Source organism: Amphiura filiformis, chromosome 17 (assembly GCF_039555335.1).
Source record: "Amphiura filiformis chromosome 17, Afil_fr2py, whole genome shotgun sequence".
NCBI classification, from domain to species: domain Eukaryota; kingdom Metazoa; phylum Echinodermata; class Ophiuroidea; order Amphilepidida; family Amphiuridae; genus Amphiura; species Amphiura filiformis.
The window spans coordinates 14,361,220-14,381,111 of record NC_092644.1 but is presented as its reverse complement, the minus strand read 5'-3'; the positions used below and the strand labels follow the sequence as shown (position 1 = coordinate 14,381,111).

The 19,892-nt window shown below is 40.8% G+C and overlaps 1 protein-coding gene across 1 annotated transcript; it reads left to right on the top strand.

Moving 5' to 3' along the window:
* Positions 1–585: 585 nt before the first annotated feature.
* Positions 586–18,274, top strand: LOC140138204 (scavenger receptor cysteine-rich domain superfamily protein-like). The gene is made up of 8 exons (XM_072160122.1): positions 586–634; positions 2,045–2,365; positions 4,892–5,212; positions 6,264–6,584; positions 7,555–7,875; positions 17,165–17,485; positions 17,815–17,847; positions 18,234–18,274. Exons 1-8 carry the CDS (start codon positions 586–588, stop codon positions 18,272–18,274), a joined length of 1,728 nt encoding a protein of 575 aa, XP_072016223.1.
* Positions 18,275–19,892: the final 1,618 nt, after the last annotated feature.

Here is a 19,892-nt window from a genome sequence, read left to right as displayed (position 1 = left end):
GGTGCATGCTATATTAGAAACAAAGTTTGGCTATGTCCAAGGGGGGGGGGGGGGGCCCATCAAAATTTTTTCAAAAAAAGACTGACTCCGGGACCAAATTATAATGATTGAATCGCGAGGGATAAGCTATCGCCTTCTTACCAATTCTTGTACTTTTTTTTAAAGATATTAGTTATTCCAATATAGTAATACTACGACGACAGATTTCGGAGCGCGAAAGTATGCCCGACGGCAATACAGCGGCTACCGCATGATATAAAATAAAAATAAATAGTACCGGAAGTGTAATAGAATACATAACAAAAAATCATTGAAGCATAACTTAATTCTACCATAAGTTACAAACAGAACAGAAGTAACGTACGATGCGTGCGATGACTTGGCATGCAGTTGGCTATTTTCTCATTTAACTTGTATAATAACCGTTAAACAGGTTTAATCGTGGTAAAAGGTTCAAGTGCAATCAACTGTATAGTGGTGGTAAATTTCCTGACGTTAATTTATAGGAGCAGAAGGAGCTGTAGTTTACATAATTCTACATTTTATACAACTTCCCAGAGTTGTATTACGAGATTGGGAGCAAAGATGTTTGTTTTAACCGTTCTCTTGGTGACAGTGTTAGTTGCTGCACAAGGTATAGTGTAATAATTTGAATCAACAAGGAATATGCTTGTAGTCTTTTTTGTGCCACAGAACCAATTTATGCATATTTGTTATAGGCCAAAGCGTGTCATTTGAACGCCCTTTTGCTTTCATTTTATTTTGTTTGTTTGTTTTTTGGATTGTTTGTTTGTTTATCCAGTCGGTCCGGGTGGACAGACACTTGGGTCCTGATGGGACCAGGCTCAAGCAAAAGACAGAGAGAGAGAGAGAGAGAGAGAGAGAGAGAGAGAGAGAGAGAGAGAGAGAGAGAGAGAGAGAGAGAGAGAGAGAGAGAGAGAGAGAGAGAGAGAGAGAGAGAGAGAGAGAGACAGAGCGCAGCGTAGCACACTGGTTAAGGTCTTTCCCTTTGTTGAGAGAGGTCCGGGTTCAATTCCCCACAGGACCCCCCCCCCCCCCCACACACACACACACACACCCACCCACACACTAAAAAAACAACTCCGCTCTCCCCGTGAGTCATCTGTTAATGGCGGGGCAGATAACCCATGATAAAAGACCTCGTTACAGTCGGTTCCGATCAGGGTAACTTCAGATTGTCGGCTAGACTTGCCTGTACTGTCCGGTAAAAATACCCCGACCATGTACCAGCTATCTACGGGGTCCATAATATGCTTAAGCCAACCTTAAGAAAGAAACAGGATTGAGGAAAAAAGAACAAGGAAAAGAAAGGCCACTCCCAACAAATCAATTGTACAATTTTGCTCTTCGCCCTTGGGTCGAGAAAAAAGAAATTGGGAATTCTTATTCACCGAATAGGCCCATTTATTTTTGTTCACCGAGTAGAGTAGTACATGTATTTGAAACATTTGAAACTTACCATGTTCACAATTAATGCTTTGTTGTTTAAATGATAACAGAAGTGTTAAGACATTAAAAATGTTATTAAATTGTGTTCAACTTTAACACACATAAATGAACATTTTCACGTTTAAAGCGTTCAAATGTTTTTTTTAAGTGCTAAAATATTAACACGAGTGTTCATGCAGGTGCGGTAGTGTTTATTATCCGTTACCCTAAAGCGTTAATATATGAACACTTGGGATTTGCAGTGTACATGTATCTTACGTGTAAATTCAACCAGTAACTACGGGGTGTTGCAAGTGCAACCCCCTAGCCATGTTATTTAATGTGCCAATGTATAGCGACGGGTCACCTCTATCCAGTGAATACCAAGAGCTACCAAGATGACGTCATAATGTGAGCGAGCCCCCTGGCTATGTACAGATATAAAGGCTGAAATTGATTTACGTGGGGGGGGGGGCATTAACATTAAAGGGGAAGTCAGAGGCCCCTCAAAAGTTGGACAAGTTTGGAAACATGCATTTATGAATATATTTTATTAATTAATTTATGAACATGTGATGTGATCTCTAAACTTCAGAGCCAGTTGAATTTCGCCTTGTTGATGGCAGCAATTCTACCGAGGGTCGAATTGAGGTGTTATATGACAGCGTGTGGGGTACACTGTGTGGTACGTATTGGACTGCAATTGAAGCAATGGTATTATGTCGGCAGCTTGGACTTCCATACGGATCTCCAGTAGCCCTTAAGAATGCATACTTTGGAGAAGGATCCGGAACAATATGGTTGGATGATGTAAGGTGTGCAGGAACGGAAATGAGTTTGGACAGATGCAGCCATAGTGAGTGGGGAATGAATTTTTGTGTACACTACATGGATGCTGGTGTCATTTGCACTGACGGTATGTACTGAATAAATATGTATGCAATATGAACATGCGATTAAAAGGGTTTCCGTGTTTGAGATAAAATTGTATCGATTGAGCCCATATACTTATTGGTAGGGCTAAAGGAATACCGGTATTGGGCTAGACAAGGTCGAGCCCAATATTTTAAAATTCATAACGAGACCAATTAATATTAGGCGTAAAGCATCCAATTTTATCATTATTTATGTTTTGGATCCAATATTTTCACACACTTGGATTCATCAAAACATAATAATTATTTAAAACAGTTTAGGTAGGTTCATTCCAGGAACAAACTAACACTTTTCCATATGATATTTTAATATCATAATTAAAATTATCATACATTCTAATATCTCGCGATTCCCAAAATTCAAATATAGACCTGCTTGAAGATTTCATTGTAAATAAGGGATTTCCAAAATTATCTATCATGGGATTCATACTTGCATAATTCATATCGCAGTACCACTCGGTAGGCTGATTATTATCAATATTATTGCAGTCAGACAAAATGAAACTGTGAACGAATGCTTGCGGGGCCGGGCGCTTACAGTATCACATTCTCTCTACCGTACACAAACACACCCCACACACCCCAACACACCCCACACCTAAAACCCACCCACTAGACCAAATTTGTTTTAAGAATAAACTATAATCATTATTGTCCGAAATAGTTAGCCTACCTCAGCCAAAATCAATTTAGTCATTAGAGAGATTGCGATGTCCCATACGTGCAGCGTGGACCGTGCGTTCGTGGCATTCAAAACGTGCGTACATATTGCTAGTCTCAGTTCCAAGCTGGATTGTGCTGGAACAAAGACTAACATCTGATCTGGTCACTAGAGGGCGAAGCGCTTGAAATTTAGTGGTCACCGGGTCTTATTCTATTTCAATACAGCATCCCAGCAAAATGTTCTTAAAACCTTTATTCAAACGTTTTAATAACATTTAAATTTCGGGTTATATAAAGGTCATGGATACGTTTTTAAAACATATTGTAAAATATTTTGGGCGCACATTTTTACAAATATTTTGTCAACAGTTAAATAACATTCTGTTGGAATGTTTTTCATCACGTTTTCACATTTTATCTAAACAATTTTATACCCTTTATATAACCAGATATTTTAACCTTTTCTATAAAACGTTGTGTGTTTGCTGGGATGCTGCTTAAAATTAATTGTAAACATCTCAAAAAAAGTAACTTTAAACAATGGCCATTATTCAAAAAGGGGTATTGTATTGCAAATCTGACAAATGCGTTGGCAGCAGAATTTATTTCTGCGCATTTTGACACCTCATTAATTGATACGATAGCCCAGAAAACGATAAAACACCGGTCAATTTAATGCAGTGAGGTCCAGATTTGAAAGTTGCACTTACATACAAATTTTTACAATACAAAAACACTCCAATATCATTACACAGCTTTCCTTCCATTACACTGAATGCAAAATCAATAGAATTTACTGCAAGTTTCAGATCTTTGGCTACATTGATTTAAATGTACGCTGTGACGTCAATATAGTCAATTGCTACAAATGAGGTGTCAAAATGTGCAGAAATAAATTCTGCTTCCAAAGCATTTTACAGATTTGTAATATAATCACCCGTTTTTGAATACTGGTCATTATTTAAGGGGGTCAGTTACTTTTTTTTAGATGTTTATTTCAGTGCTTTCCAAATATTATGGTTGCCAAACAACAAATAGTTTGGTAGATTAAGGACAACTACATCCATCTCACACATATTTCAATGGACAATCTGTACTGTGCATATGAATGAAGTCAAATTTTTACATCAGTGTGTTGCTTTATTATAATGATTTCTTACAAACAAAAAGGACCATTGTGTTTCTTACAAATAAAAAGGATCATATTAATAGTTGGACTTTCCTTCGTATGTTAATTATCCTTGACTGTCTTTACCATATTATCACATTTAAATCAAATTTCAACGTTGTCTCCACGTTCATTTCGTACGTGCAAAATCTCGCTTCGATACAGGAGAGTGATTTTGGATAGACAGACGTGCGTACGATCACGGCGTTTGGAAATCGAAAGCTCGTTAATAAGAGGGATGGGACGTACATGGTAACAAGACGCACATAACCATGAATCCGGACTTTTGGATTGGTTGTCATGGCAACCGGAGCAGAATTTTGCATAATTGCAAACCATATCGCGGTTTTGTAGGTATTGATCAGATCATCATAATCCCAATTTGCAAGTAAATCGAACCTTATGTTATTGAGTTACGATTGTTCCCGTGTTTAACCAATCAGAGGGTTAGCTCATACCAGTTATACACATTTGTGAATACTTTAAGTACTAGGTATCACGGGCTGTAATGTGGTATATAATATAATTGCCTGATATTTGGCATAGTCGTGAAAAATGCGGCTCAAAATGGCATCAAACAACCTTAAAACCCCCTTCATTTATGATAAATTAAAAATTGAATAACAATTGCGTGTACACTATAGTAACGGTTGCAACGTTGGTGTATTTCTAGAGCCTCAATATCGCCTTGTTGGTGGCATAGATTCTACTGAGGGTCGAGTTGAACTGCTTCTAGGTAGTAGATGGGGGACAGTTTGTGATAACTCTTGGGATACAGCAGATGCAAAGGTAGTATGTCGCCAACTTGGACTTCCATACAGTTCTGCGGTAGCTCTAAAAGCCGCCTTTTTCGGAGAAGGATCGGGAGACATTTGGACTGACAATGTAGGGTGCTATGGATCTGAAACAAGTTTGAACCAATGCAGCCATAGTGACTGGGGAAGTAATTTATATTGTACACACTACATGGATGCTGGCGTCATTTGCACTGAGGGTATGTATGAGCATGGAAGAAAAATTTATCTCTTTCTTCCATGGTATGAGTAATGTCATGAAAGAATAGATGTCTGCATCATAATATATGAAGAGCTTATTTTCAAACCGTGTTAAGTCCACAACCACACGTTTCTCATTTACAATCACAATGTATAGTTTGACATGTTTGACATTAGCAACAATGAGTTGTACCATCAACAAGCCATTATTTAGCAATGGTGGTTAACAATATGCAGACTACTTATCTCACTTGGGAAACAAAGGCCTCACACAGTATTGGTACTGTCCGTCCATCCACTGCTTGCTTAATGGTGCATCCAACTGAAAATATAATACCTATAGCATCACAACACATAGCAATATCGCACAGGTAAATCAGCAACATGTGTTTGTGGGCTTAAAACACGGTTTGGAAATAAGCTCTTCATATATAATACAATAATATATATAATACACAGAAACTGACCAGCTAACAATTTTAAATGACGAAGTTGAGCAAAGATAATTTTACTCGAGTGACCAAAGCTCTGCCATCTTAGCTATCCAGCTCAATAATGGACGACATTCCCAAATGACCAACATCTGTTCTCGGGGGCTGGTCAGAGTCATGTAAACATGCTGTCATGTCGCCGATAATCACTTCCACATTACAATACAATCAGGGAAGCCACTATAACAGAAGAGAAGATCAGTGAAAATACGGCTTTTAAATTCTTATAATAAACAATATTATACAAAGACTCTGACCAGGTAACAATATTGAATGGAGAAGGGTACAAAGACAACTTGACTGAAGAGGGATTTGAACTGGTGACCTGCCTGACAGTAATCCTCCATCTGAGCTTTACATTCCTATGATGGATGACATTGCCAATTACCAAAAGCTTTGCTCAGACACTGGTTTGATGCACGACACCGTAAGACATCGTAATTGGTAAGTTGTGAAAACGCTGCTCAAAATGGCCCCAAACAAACTCAACACCCACTCTCCTATGAACGATTGTGTGTACTCTATAGTAACGATTGTAACGTTGACGTGTGTTTTTTAGAGCCTCAATATCGCCTTGTCGGTGGCATAGATTCTACTGAGGGTCGAGTTGAGGTACTTCTAGGTAGCAGATGGGGGACAGTGTGCGATAACTCTTGGGATGCAGCAGATGCAAAGGTAGTATGCCGCCAACTTGGACTTCCGTACAGTTTTCCAGTAGCTCTAAAGGGTGCATTTTTCGGACTAGGATCGAGAGATATATGGACTGATAATGTAGGATGCTATGGATCTGAAACAAGTTTGGACCAATGCAGCCATAGTGACTGGGGAAGTAATTCATATTGTACACACTACATGGATGCTGGTGTCATTTGTACTAACGGTATGTATGAAGTAATGTCACGAAAGAATATGTATGCAATAATAATACAGAGAAACTGACCAGGTAACAATATTAAATGCAAAGGGGAGCAAAGACAATTTTGCTTGCATGATCAGTGCTCTACCATCTGAGCTATCCAGCTCAATAATGGACGACATTCCCAATGACTAACATCTATTCTACGGGGCTGGTCAGTGTCTTGAAAACGTGCGGTCATGTCGCCGGGAATCACTTCCACATTACAATACAACCCGGGAAGCCACTATAACAGTAGAGGAGATCAGTGAAAATGCGGCTTTTAAATACTTATAGTAAACAATATTATACATAGAAGCTGACCAGGTAACAATATTGAATGGAGAAGGGTACAACGACAACTTGACTGAAGCGGGATTCGAACTGGTGACCTGCCTGACCGTAATCCTCCATCTAAGCTATCTATCCCTATGATGGACGACAATCACCAATTACCAATAGCTTTGCTCAGACACTGGTCAGATCCACGACACCGCGCATGATATACCGTATTTGGTAAAGTTGTGAAAACGCTGCTCAAAATGGCCCCAAACAAACTCAATACCCACTCTCCTATAATCAATTAAAAATTGAACAATTGCGAGTAAAATTCTAACTTGACTCAAACTGTTGACCTGCTTGACCGTAATCCTCCATCTGAGCTTTACATTCCTATGATGGACGACATTGCCAATTACCAAAAGCTTTGCTCAGACACTGGTTAGATCCACGACACCGTAAGAGACCATAATTGGTAAAGTTGTCAAATCGCCAATTACCAAAAGCTTTGCTCAGACAATGGTTTGATCCACGACACGACACCGTAAGACACCGTAATTGGTAAAGTTGTCAAAACGCTGCTCAAAATGGCCCCAAACAAACTCAACACCCACTGTCCTATGAACGATTGCGTGTACTCTATAGTAACGATTGCAATGTTGACGTGTGTTTTTAGAGCCTCAATATCGCCTTGTCGGTGGCATAAATTCTACTGAGGGTCGAGTTGAGGTACTTCTAGGTAGCAGATGGGGAACAGTTTGTGATATCTCTTGGGATGCAGCAGATGCAAAGGTAGTATGCCGCCAACTTGGACTTCCGTACAGTTTTCCAGTAGCTCTAAAGGGTGCATTTTTCGGACTAGGATCGGGAGATATATGGACTGATAATGTAGGGTGCTATGGATCTGAAACAAGTTTGGACCAATGCAGCCATATTGACTGGGGAAGTAATTCATATTGTACACACTACATGGATGCTGGTGTCATTTGTACTAACGGTATGTATGAAGTAATGCCATGAAAGAATATGTATGCAATAATAATACATAGAAACTGACCAGGTAGCAATATTAAATGCAAAGGGGAGCAAAGAAAATTTTGCTTGCATGATCAGTGCTCTACCATCTGAGCTATCCAGCTCAATAATGGACGACATTCCCAATGACCAACATCTATTCTCCGGGGCTGGTCAGAGTCATGAAAACGTGCGGTCATGTCGCCGGGAATCACGTGCACATTACGATACAACCCGGGAAGCCACTATAACAGTAGAGGAGATCAGTGAAAATGCGGCTTTTAAATACTTATAGTAAACACTATTATACAGGAAACTGAGTAACAATATTAAATACCGGTATTAAATGGAGAAGGACAACTTGATTGAGATCCACGACACCGTGATGGCGGTGTGGTCAAGGGTAACATCCCCATTATGATACAACCCGGGAAGCGAGAGTCACTCGGAACAGTGAGGATGCCGCTTTGAAATACTTAAAGTAATAGAGAAACTGACCAAGTAACAATATTCCACCGCGTAATATAAACATTATTTTGCGTAGAAAAGCTCTTCACGGTTTTGTATGTATTGAACATGTTGATCAGTTCATCATATGACATATTGCATGTAAATCGAACCTTTTGTTGTTGAGTTACGTGTGTGCCCGTGTTTAGAAAATCAGAGGCTCAGCTTCGTTTACCCTGGCAAAAATAGAGAGAAATTATGCGCATTTTGTAAAAAGGTATCATGAGCTACAATATGACAATGAATATCGCTTGGTATTTTGTAAATTTGTAAAAACGCTGCTCAAAATTGCTCCAAACAACCTCAACACTCAAAAACTTTATGATCAATTAAAAATTAAACAATTACAAGTCTAAATATTATCAAAATTCATCCGCACGGCATCGGTTTTTTTGTAAATATGCACCCTACCTAATTGTAGGTAATTGAGTTTCGGTATTGTTGGCGTTTACCTCTTGAGATTTCTGAATATGAGAAAATTCCGTCCCAAATCAGTCATTTTCCCACTGAAAACTGTGTAATAGACAATTAGTGGTATTGAACCTAAAGCGGCAACAGAGTGGCAGGGGTGCTAAGAATCCGCCGGATGTTTGGTTGCCATCTCCACAGGTACAGCCAGAGGAAGAAACAAGGAAGACAACCAGGATCAGCGTAAGTAGCCGGAAGTCGACAAAATGCCAAAATGTGACCAAAGCCACAGTCAAGCAGGCCTTAAATACAGGGAGCTGCACTGTGACAAATAAGCCAAAAGTGACAAAACGGCCAACTCTAACAAAGACTGCTGTAGAGGAATCTACAAAGAAAAGGAGCTCCAGTGGTATTAATGTTGGAACCTGGAACCTGGACGGAAGGTCATTGGGAAATCCTCCTGGATGAGGTTATAAGATTTGGTCTTGACATCCTTGGCCTTTGCGAAACACACCTGACAGAATCCGAGACACTCATCAACAAAGATGAATACACCATCCTTCTAGCAGGTAGGAAAGATGGCATAGGAAGAGAAGGTGTTGGGCTTCTAATATCACAGCCACTTCTTGAATGCCTTGTCAGCTATGAATCTGTCTCTTCTAGAATCCTAACAGCAAAGTTCAAAATGAAGGAACTAATACTCAACATCATTAATGTTTACGCCCCCACCACTGCGAGAGTGATGAATTTTATGATGGGCTACAACATCACCTTCAGAAAGTCAATAAGAAGGAGAAACTTATCTTGATGGGGGATTTCAACGCCAAAATAGGCTTTGCCAGTAAAGCTTGGACCCCCGCAATGGGCAAGTATGGTATTGGTAAGATCAACAGCAGAGGGGAGAAACTGTTGGAATTCTGCATGCTCCACAAGTTGACAGTCTGTAACACCCACTTCCAGCATAAAGCCTGTAGAAAGGTAACATGGACTTCACCTTGTGGGAAATACAAAAATATGATTGACTTCGTCATAACTCAACAGGAGAACCTAAGTAGCGTTCAGAATTACCGATCATACTGCTCAGCTGATGTGGGCTCAGATCACAATCTAGTGATCGCTAAAGTGGTGTCAGCACCAGTCAGAACCAAACGCCTGAAAACAACTCCAAAAAGCTATGACGTCAGTAGATTTACCAACCCCCTGATTGCAGAAGAGTTCAGAGCCAAGATTGGTGGTACTTTTGAACCCCTGCTTCAACTGGAGGATACTGATGTAGAAGACCTGTGGGCTAAGTTCAGAGACACCACAAACAGAATTACTGAAGAATCAGTTGGTATTAGGAGGGCTCGCCAAGTGAAGGGATTGCCTGAAGAAGTCAGGAAAATGTGCCACTTGAGAAGGAAAGCTAGAGTCTTGATGTTAAACAACCCGCCAGCTCCAAACAAGAAGTTCTATCGGAAGCTGAACAAAGGGGTCAAATATCAAGTGAAGCAGTGGAAAAGAAAACTTCTTGAAAAAGACGTTCAAGAAATGGAAGAATCCCATGCAAAGAACATAAGCCATGATCTCTTCAAGAAAGTCACAAAGCTAGCAGGTGATAAAACCAAAGTTCATACTGCAGCCAAAGACAAACATGGTTCACTGAAAACAGCCCCAGAGGAAGTAATGAAATGCTGGTAGGAATACTTCAGTAAACATCTGAATACAGAATTCCCCAGGGACTGTAATATACTTAACTCCATCCCGGAGCCTGTCAACACTGCTACAGCAACTTTTTGAATAAGTTCATCAGGATTGTTAGATATCAATAATTGGTAAATTATGCTTTACAAATCCACTTGATTACTCACGGTTTTTTTTAGACGTTTCATCTTCCTACGGAAGACTTCATCGTAATGTGATGAACCAGCAACACTCCTACTCTCATCTCCAGAGGGTGTAGTTCTTTGTAATAGCTGGTCATATACATGATTGAGTGAGTATGTCCCTTCATCGCGGTTGATAACGTTGGCCTCCCGTTTTCTGATCCACATTGCTTCTCTAATCCATCTGGTTTGCTTACACGAGTCTTTGTCGATTACTTTGGCTCCATCCCAATCAATGACATGGTTTTGTTGCGAAACATGGTCTGTGATGGCGGACTTGTTAATTTCATCGACCGACTCCTTTCGAACAGCGCGTGTGAATTTCCTCTCTGTTATCTTTTCCGATTCTTTTAAGTGTTCTTTCAGTCTTACCCCGAAAGGTCTGCCGGTTTCCCCAATGTACGACTTCTTGCAACTTTTGCATGGTATTTCGTAAACACAATCGCAAGTTTTGGTGGCTTCTATTTTGTCTTTGGGGTGTACAAGGTTCTGTTTCAGCGTATTGTGTGGTCTCATCGCTGTCTGGATGTTATGCTTTTTAAACACACGTTGCAGTCTTTCGGATACACCTTGGACATATGGTATCACTACCATGCCCTTACTTCTTTCTGTGTTCTTGTCCTTTACTTTCTTCTTCGCTTTGGTTTTATCTCTGATCTGATGTTTTACTTTGTCAATCGTCCAGTTAGGATATCCACATTGTTTAAGCGCATGTTTGATGTGTTCCTCCTCCTGTTGTTTATCCTCCTCTTCCGTTACAATCGCGTCTTTCCGATCAAGCAATGTTCTGACTACACCCAATTTTTGGTGTAAGGGATGTTGCGAAGCAAAGTTTAACTAGACTTAGCTGTGGTCTAAGACCACGAACACAGCTGTGTTGTGGTGACCCCTTAATGACCTTTGACCCCAGAATATATGAAAACGCCCATAGACATTGGCTAATGTCAATGCATGGGTGCACGTGGCACCACTTTGCTATGTTATTTGTGGCAGAAAGGGCATTTTGAAGGTTTTTCGTCTCAGACCGGAAGTGACCCCTTAATGACCTTTGACCCCAAATGAAAAAATACCACAAGTACAATAAGTAAACACAATTCACGTGTGAATATACCATCACTCTCCTATGTTTTTCTTAGCAAATAACAAATTTTGAAGGTTTTTCGTTTTATACCGGAAGTGACCTCTTAATGACCTTTGATTCCAAATTTGTGAGGACCCCATAGACACTGGGTAATAACAATGCATGTGTGCAAGTAGCGTCACTGTCATACGTAATTTGTGGGAGAAGAAGCATTTTAAAGGAATTTCGTTTTATACCGGAAGTAGCCCCTTAATGACCTTTGACCCTAAATAAAAAAATACCACATATGCACAGAGTAACTATTCTTGAAGATATTCATCAGGACTGTTCATGATAAACTGGTATTTGTAATTTCTTACAACTAGTCCAAAGATTTCCACTTACTTGCAGACGTTTCGAAAACTGACAGTTTTCTTTATCGATGCTATTGTTGCAATGACGATCTGTGTACAGCTGATGATTTCTGCTGCTTGGCAACGGAGTTGCCAGTTGATTTTCACTTATCAGATCGTCAAAGACGTGACTCAAGTTGTATTGCCCCTCGTCTCTGTTCATGGTATTGCCCCGCTTTCTGATGGTGATCGCCTCCTTAATCCATCTCTTATATCTATTACTCTCTTTGCCGACGATCCTAGCCTCCTCCCAATCGATGACATGATTGTTTTCTACTACATGATCGGTGATAGCCGATTTGTGAACAACTGATTGGGATGCTTTTCTGGTGGCTCTGGTTTTTATATTATCACCAATTTTCTCAGCCTCAGTTTTGTGCTCCTCCAAACGTTTGCCGAATTTCCTTCCTGTCTCCCCGATATATGCCAAATCACAGTTCTTACATGGTATTGAATAGACGACGTCCGTAGAATGATGGGGATCCCGTTTGTCCTTTGGGTGGACAAGGAGGTTGCGCAACGTACAATGGGGCTTCATCGCGGTGGAGATGTTATAAGATTTGAACACTCTCGAGACACGCTCTGAGACTCCCTCCACATAGGGAATGACAACAAGACCTTTTGATTTAGCGGAATCGTCTTTCTTAGATCTGTCTTTCTTGGGCTTAGGCGTAGCCATCTGGTGTTTCACTTTTTCAATGGTCCAATCTGGGTATCCGCATTTTTGGAGAGCCCCCTTAATGTGAGTTTCCTCCTCTACCTTGTCTTGCTCTTCAGTGACAATTTTGTTCTTTCTATCGAGAAGGGTACGAACAACGCCTAGTTTCTGGTGAAGAGGGTGGTGTGACCTAAAGTTCAAATATTGGTCAGAGTAACTACAATTTATTGGTCAGAGTAACTACAATTTATTTGTAAATATACCGTTACTGTCCTATGTTTTTCTTAGCAAATAAAATTTTTTGAAGGTTTTTCGTTTTATACCGGAAGTGACCCCTTATTGACCTTTGACCCCAAATCAGACACTGGATAATAACAATGCATGTGTGCAAGTGGTGTCACTCTCCTACGTAATCTGTGAGAGAAGAAACATTTTGAGTTGAAATCACGTTTTTGACCCCTATGACCCCTGCTTGACCTTTGACCCCACCAGTTTCATATGACATATAGGGCATGGTCAATGATGGTTGTGACCAAGTTAGGTCAAAATCGGTACAAGCATGTAAGTGCTAGAGCAAATGTAGTGGTCGGCAGAAGAAAGAAAGAAAGAAAGAAAGAAGAAAGAACCTGTAAGAAAAAAAGACACAGCCGTGACTAACGTCACGGCTGTGTAAATACTGGTCGGTGTGCGTTTTCTTTCTGTACACTGTTGTCTTTACCGAACCGTCTTCTTTCCGATTGATCAGCGTATCGAGGAAAGGTATTTTTCCTTCTGCTTCTTCCTCGTGCGTGAATTTAATGTTGTTGGTTGGATCCGCTTTGTTGAGGTGATCTGTCAGTTCTTGCGTAGTGCCCTTTGGTATAATCTCGAGGATATCGTCGACATATCTTTCCATAATTTCGGACGACAAGCGATGGGTGCATTGGCTATGGCTTTTTGTTCCAGCCATTCCATGAAAATGTTCGCGATAATCGCGCTCACTGGGCTTCCCATGGCCGCTCCAAATTTCTGCATGTAAATTTCTCACCAGAAGGAAAAATATGTCGTCGTCAAGACAAATTCAAGTAATTCAATAATGTCCTCGGTGTTAAGTAATGTTCTTTGTTTCAGCGTGGTGTCCTTGTCCAGATAATCTCTCACTATCTCCAGCGTTTTATTGATAGGTGTATTCGTGAACAGTGACACGACATCATGTGAATTAAAAATGTCCTCGTCGTCAATTCTGACGGTAGCTAGTTCTTCCGCTAATTCCCGCGAGTTCGTGACATGATGGGCTGTCTTTCCTACCATGGGGGACAGAATCTCCGCTAACGCTTTAGATGTCTGATACGCGATGGATCCAGTGTAATCCACAATTGGTCTGACCGGGTATCCCTCTTTGTGAATCTTTGTTGTGCAGTATATACGTGGCGTATTTTCAGCAGTGGGGTAGAGCAACTTATATTGGTTATTGTCAATCTTGTTTTCTTTCTTCAGTCTCTGTAAGGTACCCAACAACTTCCGCTTGTACTTTGAAGTGGGGTCTCTTTTAAGTTTCTCGTAAGTTTTTTCATCACTAAGCAAGTTGTTTACCTTTTCTTCATAACCGTCGGTAGATGTAACCACCGTGCTTCTACCCTTGTCTGCACCCATTATTATGATTGACTTGTCCTTTTTCAACTGTTTGAGTGCTACTCTTTCCTCTTTGGTAATGTTCGATTTTGGGATTTTCGCTGATTTTAAAACTCCTGCGACTTCCGCACGTAGGTTTTGTGCTTCTCCGGGTGGTAATTTCCAGCTCACTTTCTCGGCCGCGACAATGAAATCCTCGTTGGGAATCCTGTCCACCGACACCGCGAAATTTAAACCTTTTGCCAGCAGTGAATTCTGCGAGTCCGTAAGCTTCCTTTCTGTGTTGTTTACAACCCATTTTTTCAGCTGTGTTCCCGACAAGTCAATATCCGGTACGGCATTTCTTTTCTTCGCTAGATCTTCATTTTTGTCTTTGAGGCTGTTTAACTTCTTAATTTGTCTTTCCTTTGACTTTTCATGTTCCGTTTTGCGTTTGTTTTCCAAATTAAATTCAAGATGGCGGCGCACATCGGCTTGCTCGTGGCCATCGTTTTTACTTTTGAGTGTTTCTAGAACTTGTCCGTGTAATTTTTGACTTGTTTTGTTTATATCAGCTATTCTGTTGCTAACGACGCGAATGCGTTCTCTTACCAGTTCGTTTTGTGCTTTCTGTATTATATTCCGTGCCTTGATGGTGTTGATCGGGCAACGTAATTTCAAACTCTTGGGAGTGATCCCGCTATCTTTACAGCGATGTGTGAAGGTTAAATGGTTGCGATGGCGTGCAATTTTCTTCTCAAAACTCTCCAAATCACGTACATTTTTCACTGTCTCTTGACCATAACGACTTCTTAACTCTTTGAATAAGTTCATCAGGATTGTTAGATATCAATAATTGGTAAATTATGCTTTACAAATCCACTTGATTACTCACGGTTTTTTTTTAGACGTTTCATCTTCCTACGGAAGACTTCATCAGTAATGTGATGAACCATGTCATTGATTGGGATGGAGCCAAAGTAATCGACAAAGACTCGTGTAAGCAAACCAGATGGATTAGAGAAGCAATGTGGATCAGAAAACGGGGGGCCAACGTTATCAACCGCGATGGAGTGTTGCTGGTTCATCACATTACTGATGAAGTCTTCCGTAGGAAGATGAAACGTCTAAAAAAAACCAAAAAGGTGAGTAATCAAGTGGATTTGTAAAGCATAATTTACCAATTACTGCTACAGCAAGTTTGCCCTTTTCAATAGATGAAGTTGAAGAGGCCATTAAGAAGCTGAAAAACAACAAAGCGTGTGGTTGGGATAAGATCTCAGCAGAAGTGTTGAAAGCAGGAGGACCCATGATGAAGCAAATGTTGTTGAAGATCATCAACACTGCCTGGGTTGAAGGAAAAATCCCTGAAGACTGGAGTAAAGGTCTAATAACCCCTGTATACAAAAAGGGCGACAAACTGGACCCAGCCAACTACAGAGCTATTACCCTCTTGTCAATCACAGGAAAAGTATTCTGTAGGATGGTTCTGAACCGAATACAACAGACTGTAGATAACCATCTGAGAGAGGAACAGTGTGGGTTCAGGAGTTCCAGAGGCACCTCAGATGCGGTATTTACAGTACGCCAAATCTATGAAAAGGCTAAAGAAAGACGCATTCCAATACACTGGAACTTTGTAGACTTCAAAGCAGCATTTGACACCATATGGAGGGAGGCCCTTTGGAAATGTCTGCGATCAGTAGGAGCAGACACCAAATTGGTGAACCTCATTGCAAAAATGTATGAGCAAACCAAATGCTCAGTCGTGGTAAATGGAAAGATCACCGATTGGTTTGAAGTACTAGTTGGTGTTAGACAGGGACGCTTCTCTCACCATGCCTCTTCAACCTATATCTGGAGTTTGTCATGAAGGACATCCAAAATCTAGGCTCAGGTGTGCAGATGGGTGACATGTGCATCAACAACATCCGATATGCAGATGACACCACACTCATGGACATGGACTATGAGAACCTGCAAATCTCCACTAATGAACTGAAAAAAGCATGCAGCAGCTGGGGAATGAAAAATAACCCAACAAAATGCAAGATCATGTCTGACGATCCAAGAGATATCATGCTGAACCAAATGCCCATTGACAAAGTAAATAACTGTGTCTTTCTGGGTAGCAGTGTGCCCTCAGTAGAAGAGGATATTAAACGTCGCACAAAGTTGGCAGCCTGGGCATTTGGTAGATTGAAAAATACCATCTGGTCTAACCATGACATCACCAGATCGCTGAAAGTAAGGATCTATCAGTCGCTCATCCTCCCTATTGCCACCTATGGGTCAGAATCCTGGGCGTTACGTGAATCCGATCGTCACAGACTGGATGTTTTTGAAATGCGATGCCTAAGGGCAATGCTTGGGGTTTCCCTACTTGACAAAATACGCAACAATTCCATCAGACAGAGTCTCAACATCACTTGCTCCATCAATGATGTTATCTGCCGGAGGCGTTTAAAATGGGCTGGGCACATCTTCAGGATGCCTCTACATCGGCTTCCCTACCAAGCCTACATTAATGACTTCAGCAAGAAAAGACCACCAGGTCGTCCACCAACCAGATGGAAGGACCAAATTCAGATGGACTTGGGAATGACCCCACATGAAGCAAAGACGCAAGCAACAGACAGAACTGAATGGAGGAGGCTTACTCGGCAGAGAGCAAAGGGCCACACCGGCCTGTGCATTTAAGTCAAGTTAAGTCAAGTCAAGAACCTAAAGCTAGGACTATTTACAGTAACATTTTGATTGGGGTTTTACAGGTCCAACACAATATCGTCTGGTCGGTGGGAGTAATTCTAATGAGGGTCGAGTTGAAATTCGTCTGGGTAGCGTCTGGGGTACTGTGTGTGATGACCATTGGGATATCAACGAGGCAACGGTATTATGTCGCCAGCTGGGACTTCCACATGGTGCTCCAATGGCTCTTGCAGGTGCTTACTTTGGTCAAGGAGATGAACTAATATGGATGGATGATGTAGGATGTGCGGGATCTGAATTAAGTTTGGCCGATTGCCCTCATCCTGGATGGGGCGTACACAGTTGCGGGCACTATAAAGATGCTGGTGTCATTTGCGCTGGTGGTATGTACCGTACAATACATTTTCAAAAATTCAGGGTTTTTTTATCGCGTGTCATAATGATCCATACGACTTGGACATCCATGGATCAGCAATCATGTTCACTAGGTACTACGAGGAATCGAACCCGGGTCGCAATAATGAGAGGCAGTGGCTACTTACTCACATATTGCAGCAAGGAACCAGACTGCTAAACTGTATCAAAATACAATATTAGATAGTCGAAATGTAATAACAGTCCTTAAACTACAACTCTCTTGTCATTTTGTGAATACAATGTTGCAATTAAAAGAACTGTACACTTTTTAATCGACTTTGTTTATTCGTTCCAGATATAATCACTACAGCCAAATCGCAAGAAAAGGGTAAGTATGTGTAACAGTATTATGTCATAGCAGTTCCTTGGATTACGAGGCTGCGAAGCACCTGATGGCGCGCGAAGCGCGCCCAGCGAGGCCGCGACCAGAACACTACAGAGCTTCAGAGCACTACTTCCTGCGGGTACTAGTCACGGCACTGGGTCCAGGGCTATTATGTTACAATAAATGTTGTGGGTTTCTCCATTCTTGCTCTATATAAGTATTACAATGCCACGTTTAGAGGCTCGATTTCGTTTCGTTTCGACTCCAAAGGGGTGGGGTCACTCTTACCCAGGTAGTCTTCCCACCTTGAAATTGTACCTATCCAAAGGCCAAACATCTTGGATACCAACACTTATTATTGCTTTGTTGTTCTTACGTTTCGTTTCCAGATATAACCACAACAAGCAAATCTGAAGTAAACGGTAGGTGACATATTTGTCATAAGTGTAATTAATAAACATGATAAACTATGTAAAATGCAAAGCTATAAACATGTAAGCATCGAAAACACTCAAAACAGATACGACATGATTATAAGGCCATAGGAAAAATGGACCAACACTTTATTACCACTACGCATTTCTATATTGCAAATGATAAAGGTTAACTATTCATCGCGCAAGATTGATATCTAGACCTTTAGTGATTTCGTTTACACGTTGTATTGTCTTGTTTAATTCTCGGGGTTCACAATACGATGCGCCGCCAGCGATTGCTTTTGGCAGTCAAATTTTCGACTCTGGAGTCGACATCGCCGTTCTAGCTGCTATTGAATTTTCACGTGAGTGTGATAATAAATATGTTGAAAACAGCTCCACGAAGGATTCCCTGTGATCAATAGATAGAAAATGGATCTACTATTAGGGATGCCCACTGTCGATACAGTTTCCACTAGAACGATTTTTCATTCACTGTGTGCGTGGACTCACACACGTATTGTCTATGGAGAAACTGATCGATACAAGAAATCCCAGGTAAGGCCTGTTAAATGGCGCACAGTGACATCGCCCCGATATCTTCACGGTAGAAATCGCCATGGTAGGATGAATCCACAGCTACCCATGGCTATTTTATTCGGACCTTATGAGATGTATAATTAGCGAAGTGACCTGACTAAGGCTACTGACAATAGAAGGGGTAATTGATTTCTCGCTGTGTGAGTAAGCTTTTATACGACATTGCGGTCAATGGTTATACTGTCTCCACTTGAGTGAGTGCCGCTATAGCCTGCTGCGCGCTGTAGTCCATACAGGACCAACGCAATATAAAATTAGAGTTTTGGTCAAATTTTGAGTTCAAAGCGCACGGCCAATTTTCAAAGCGCACATTAACGACTATCATATCTGTTCAACACGTATTTTCAAGTGTATGAGACCACATCTGGTTTCTTGAGAAAAATTCATTACGGGAGATATTCATCATTTTCTAACCCAGTATCCGAAGATTTTCGTCTGATATCAAATTCGTGCATAGCAATTCACGTGTATCGATCCCGTGTATTCATTTTAATGTCTCTGCTGCACCAAATAACAATTAGCCAGGCGATGTCGGTGTGTGGCGTACATGACTTGTTTTGATCCAAATGTAGGCCTATATCAGGGTGTTTCAAGAAATTCCTGATTCCACCAGAAAACATTAACCAAACTTTTTCTTGTTTGGTCAGTAAATAGAGAGGACCTTCCTTCATGAAGAGATCAACTTTTTTTATTGAAAAATTTAATGAGATGAGAACTACAACAGGTTGAAGTGCCACCATTCCGTGCATCAGGTGTTCAAACGCAATTATCTCCGAATTTGGAGTGAATCAGACAAGCAAACTTACATACTCATAAAATTTAACTATTTTTGAAGACAAAATGTGTAGGATGTTAAGAAATTTAAGAATGTTTAAGCCTACCTCGGCCCATCTCAAATCATGCACTTCCCCGTGCACTTCTCACTACCATGTCCATTTCATATGCTATCCATCATGGCTTCCATGCACACACAGTGTATTGCTCAATGTAGTAAAGATAACCTTTAAGTTGGAGCAAATTTCTCAAAATTGG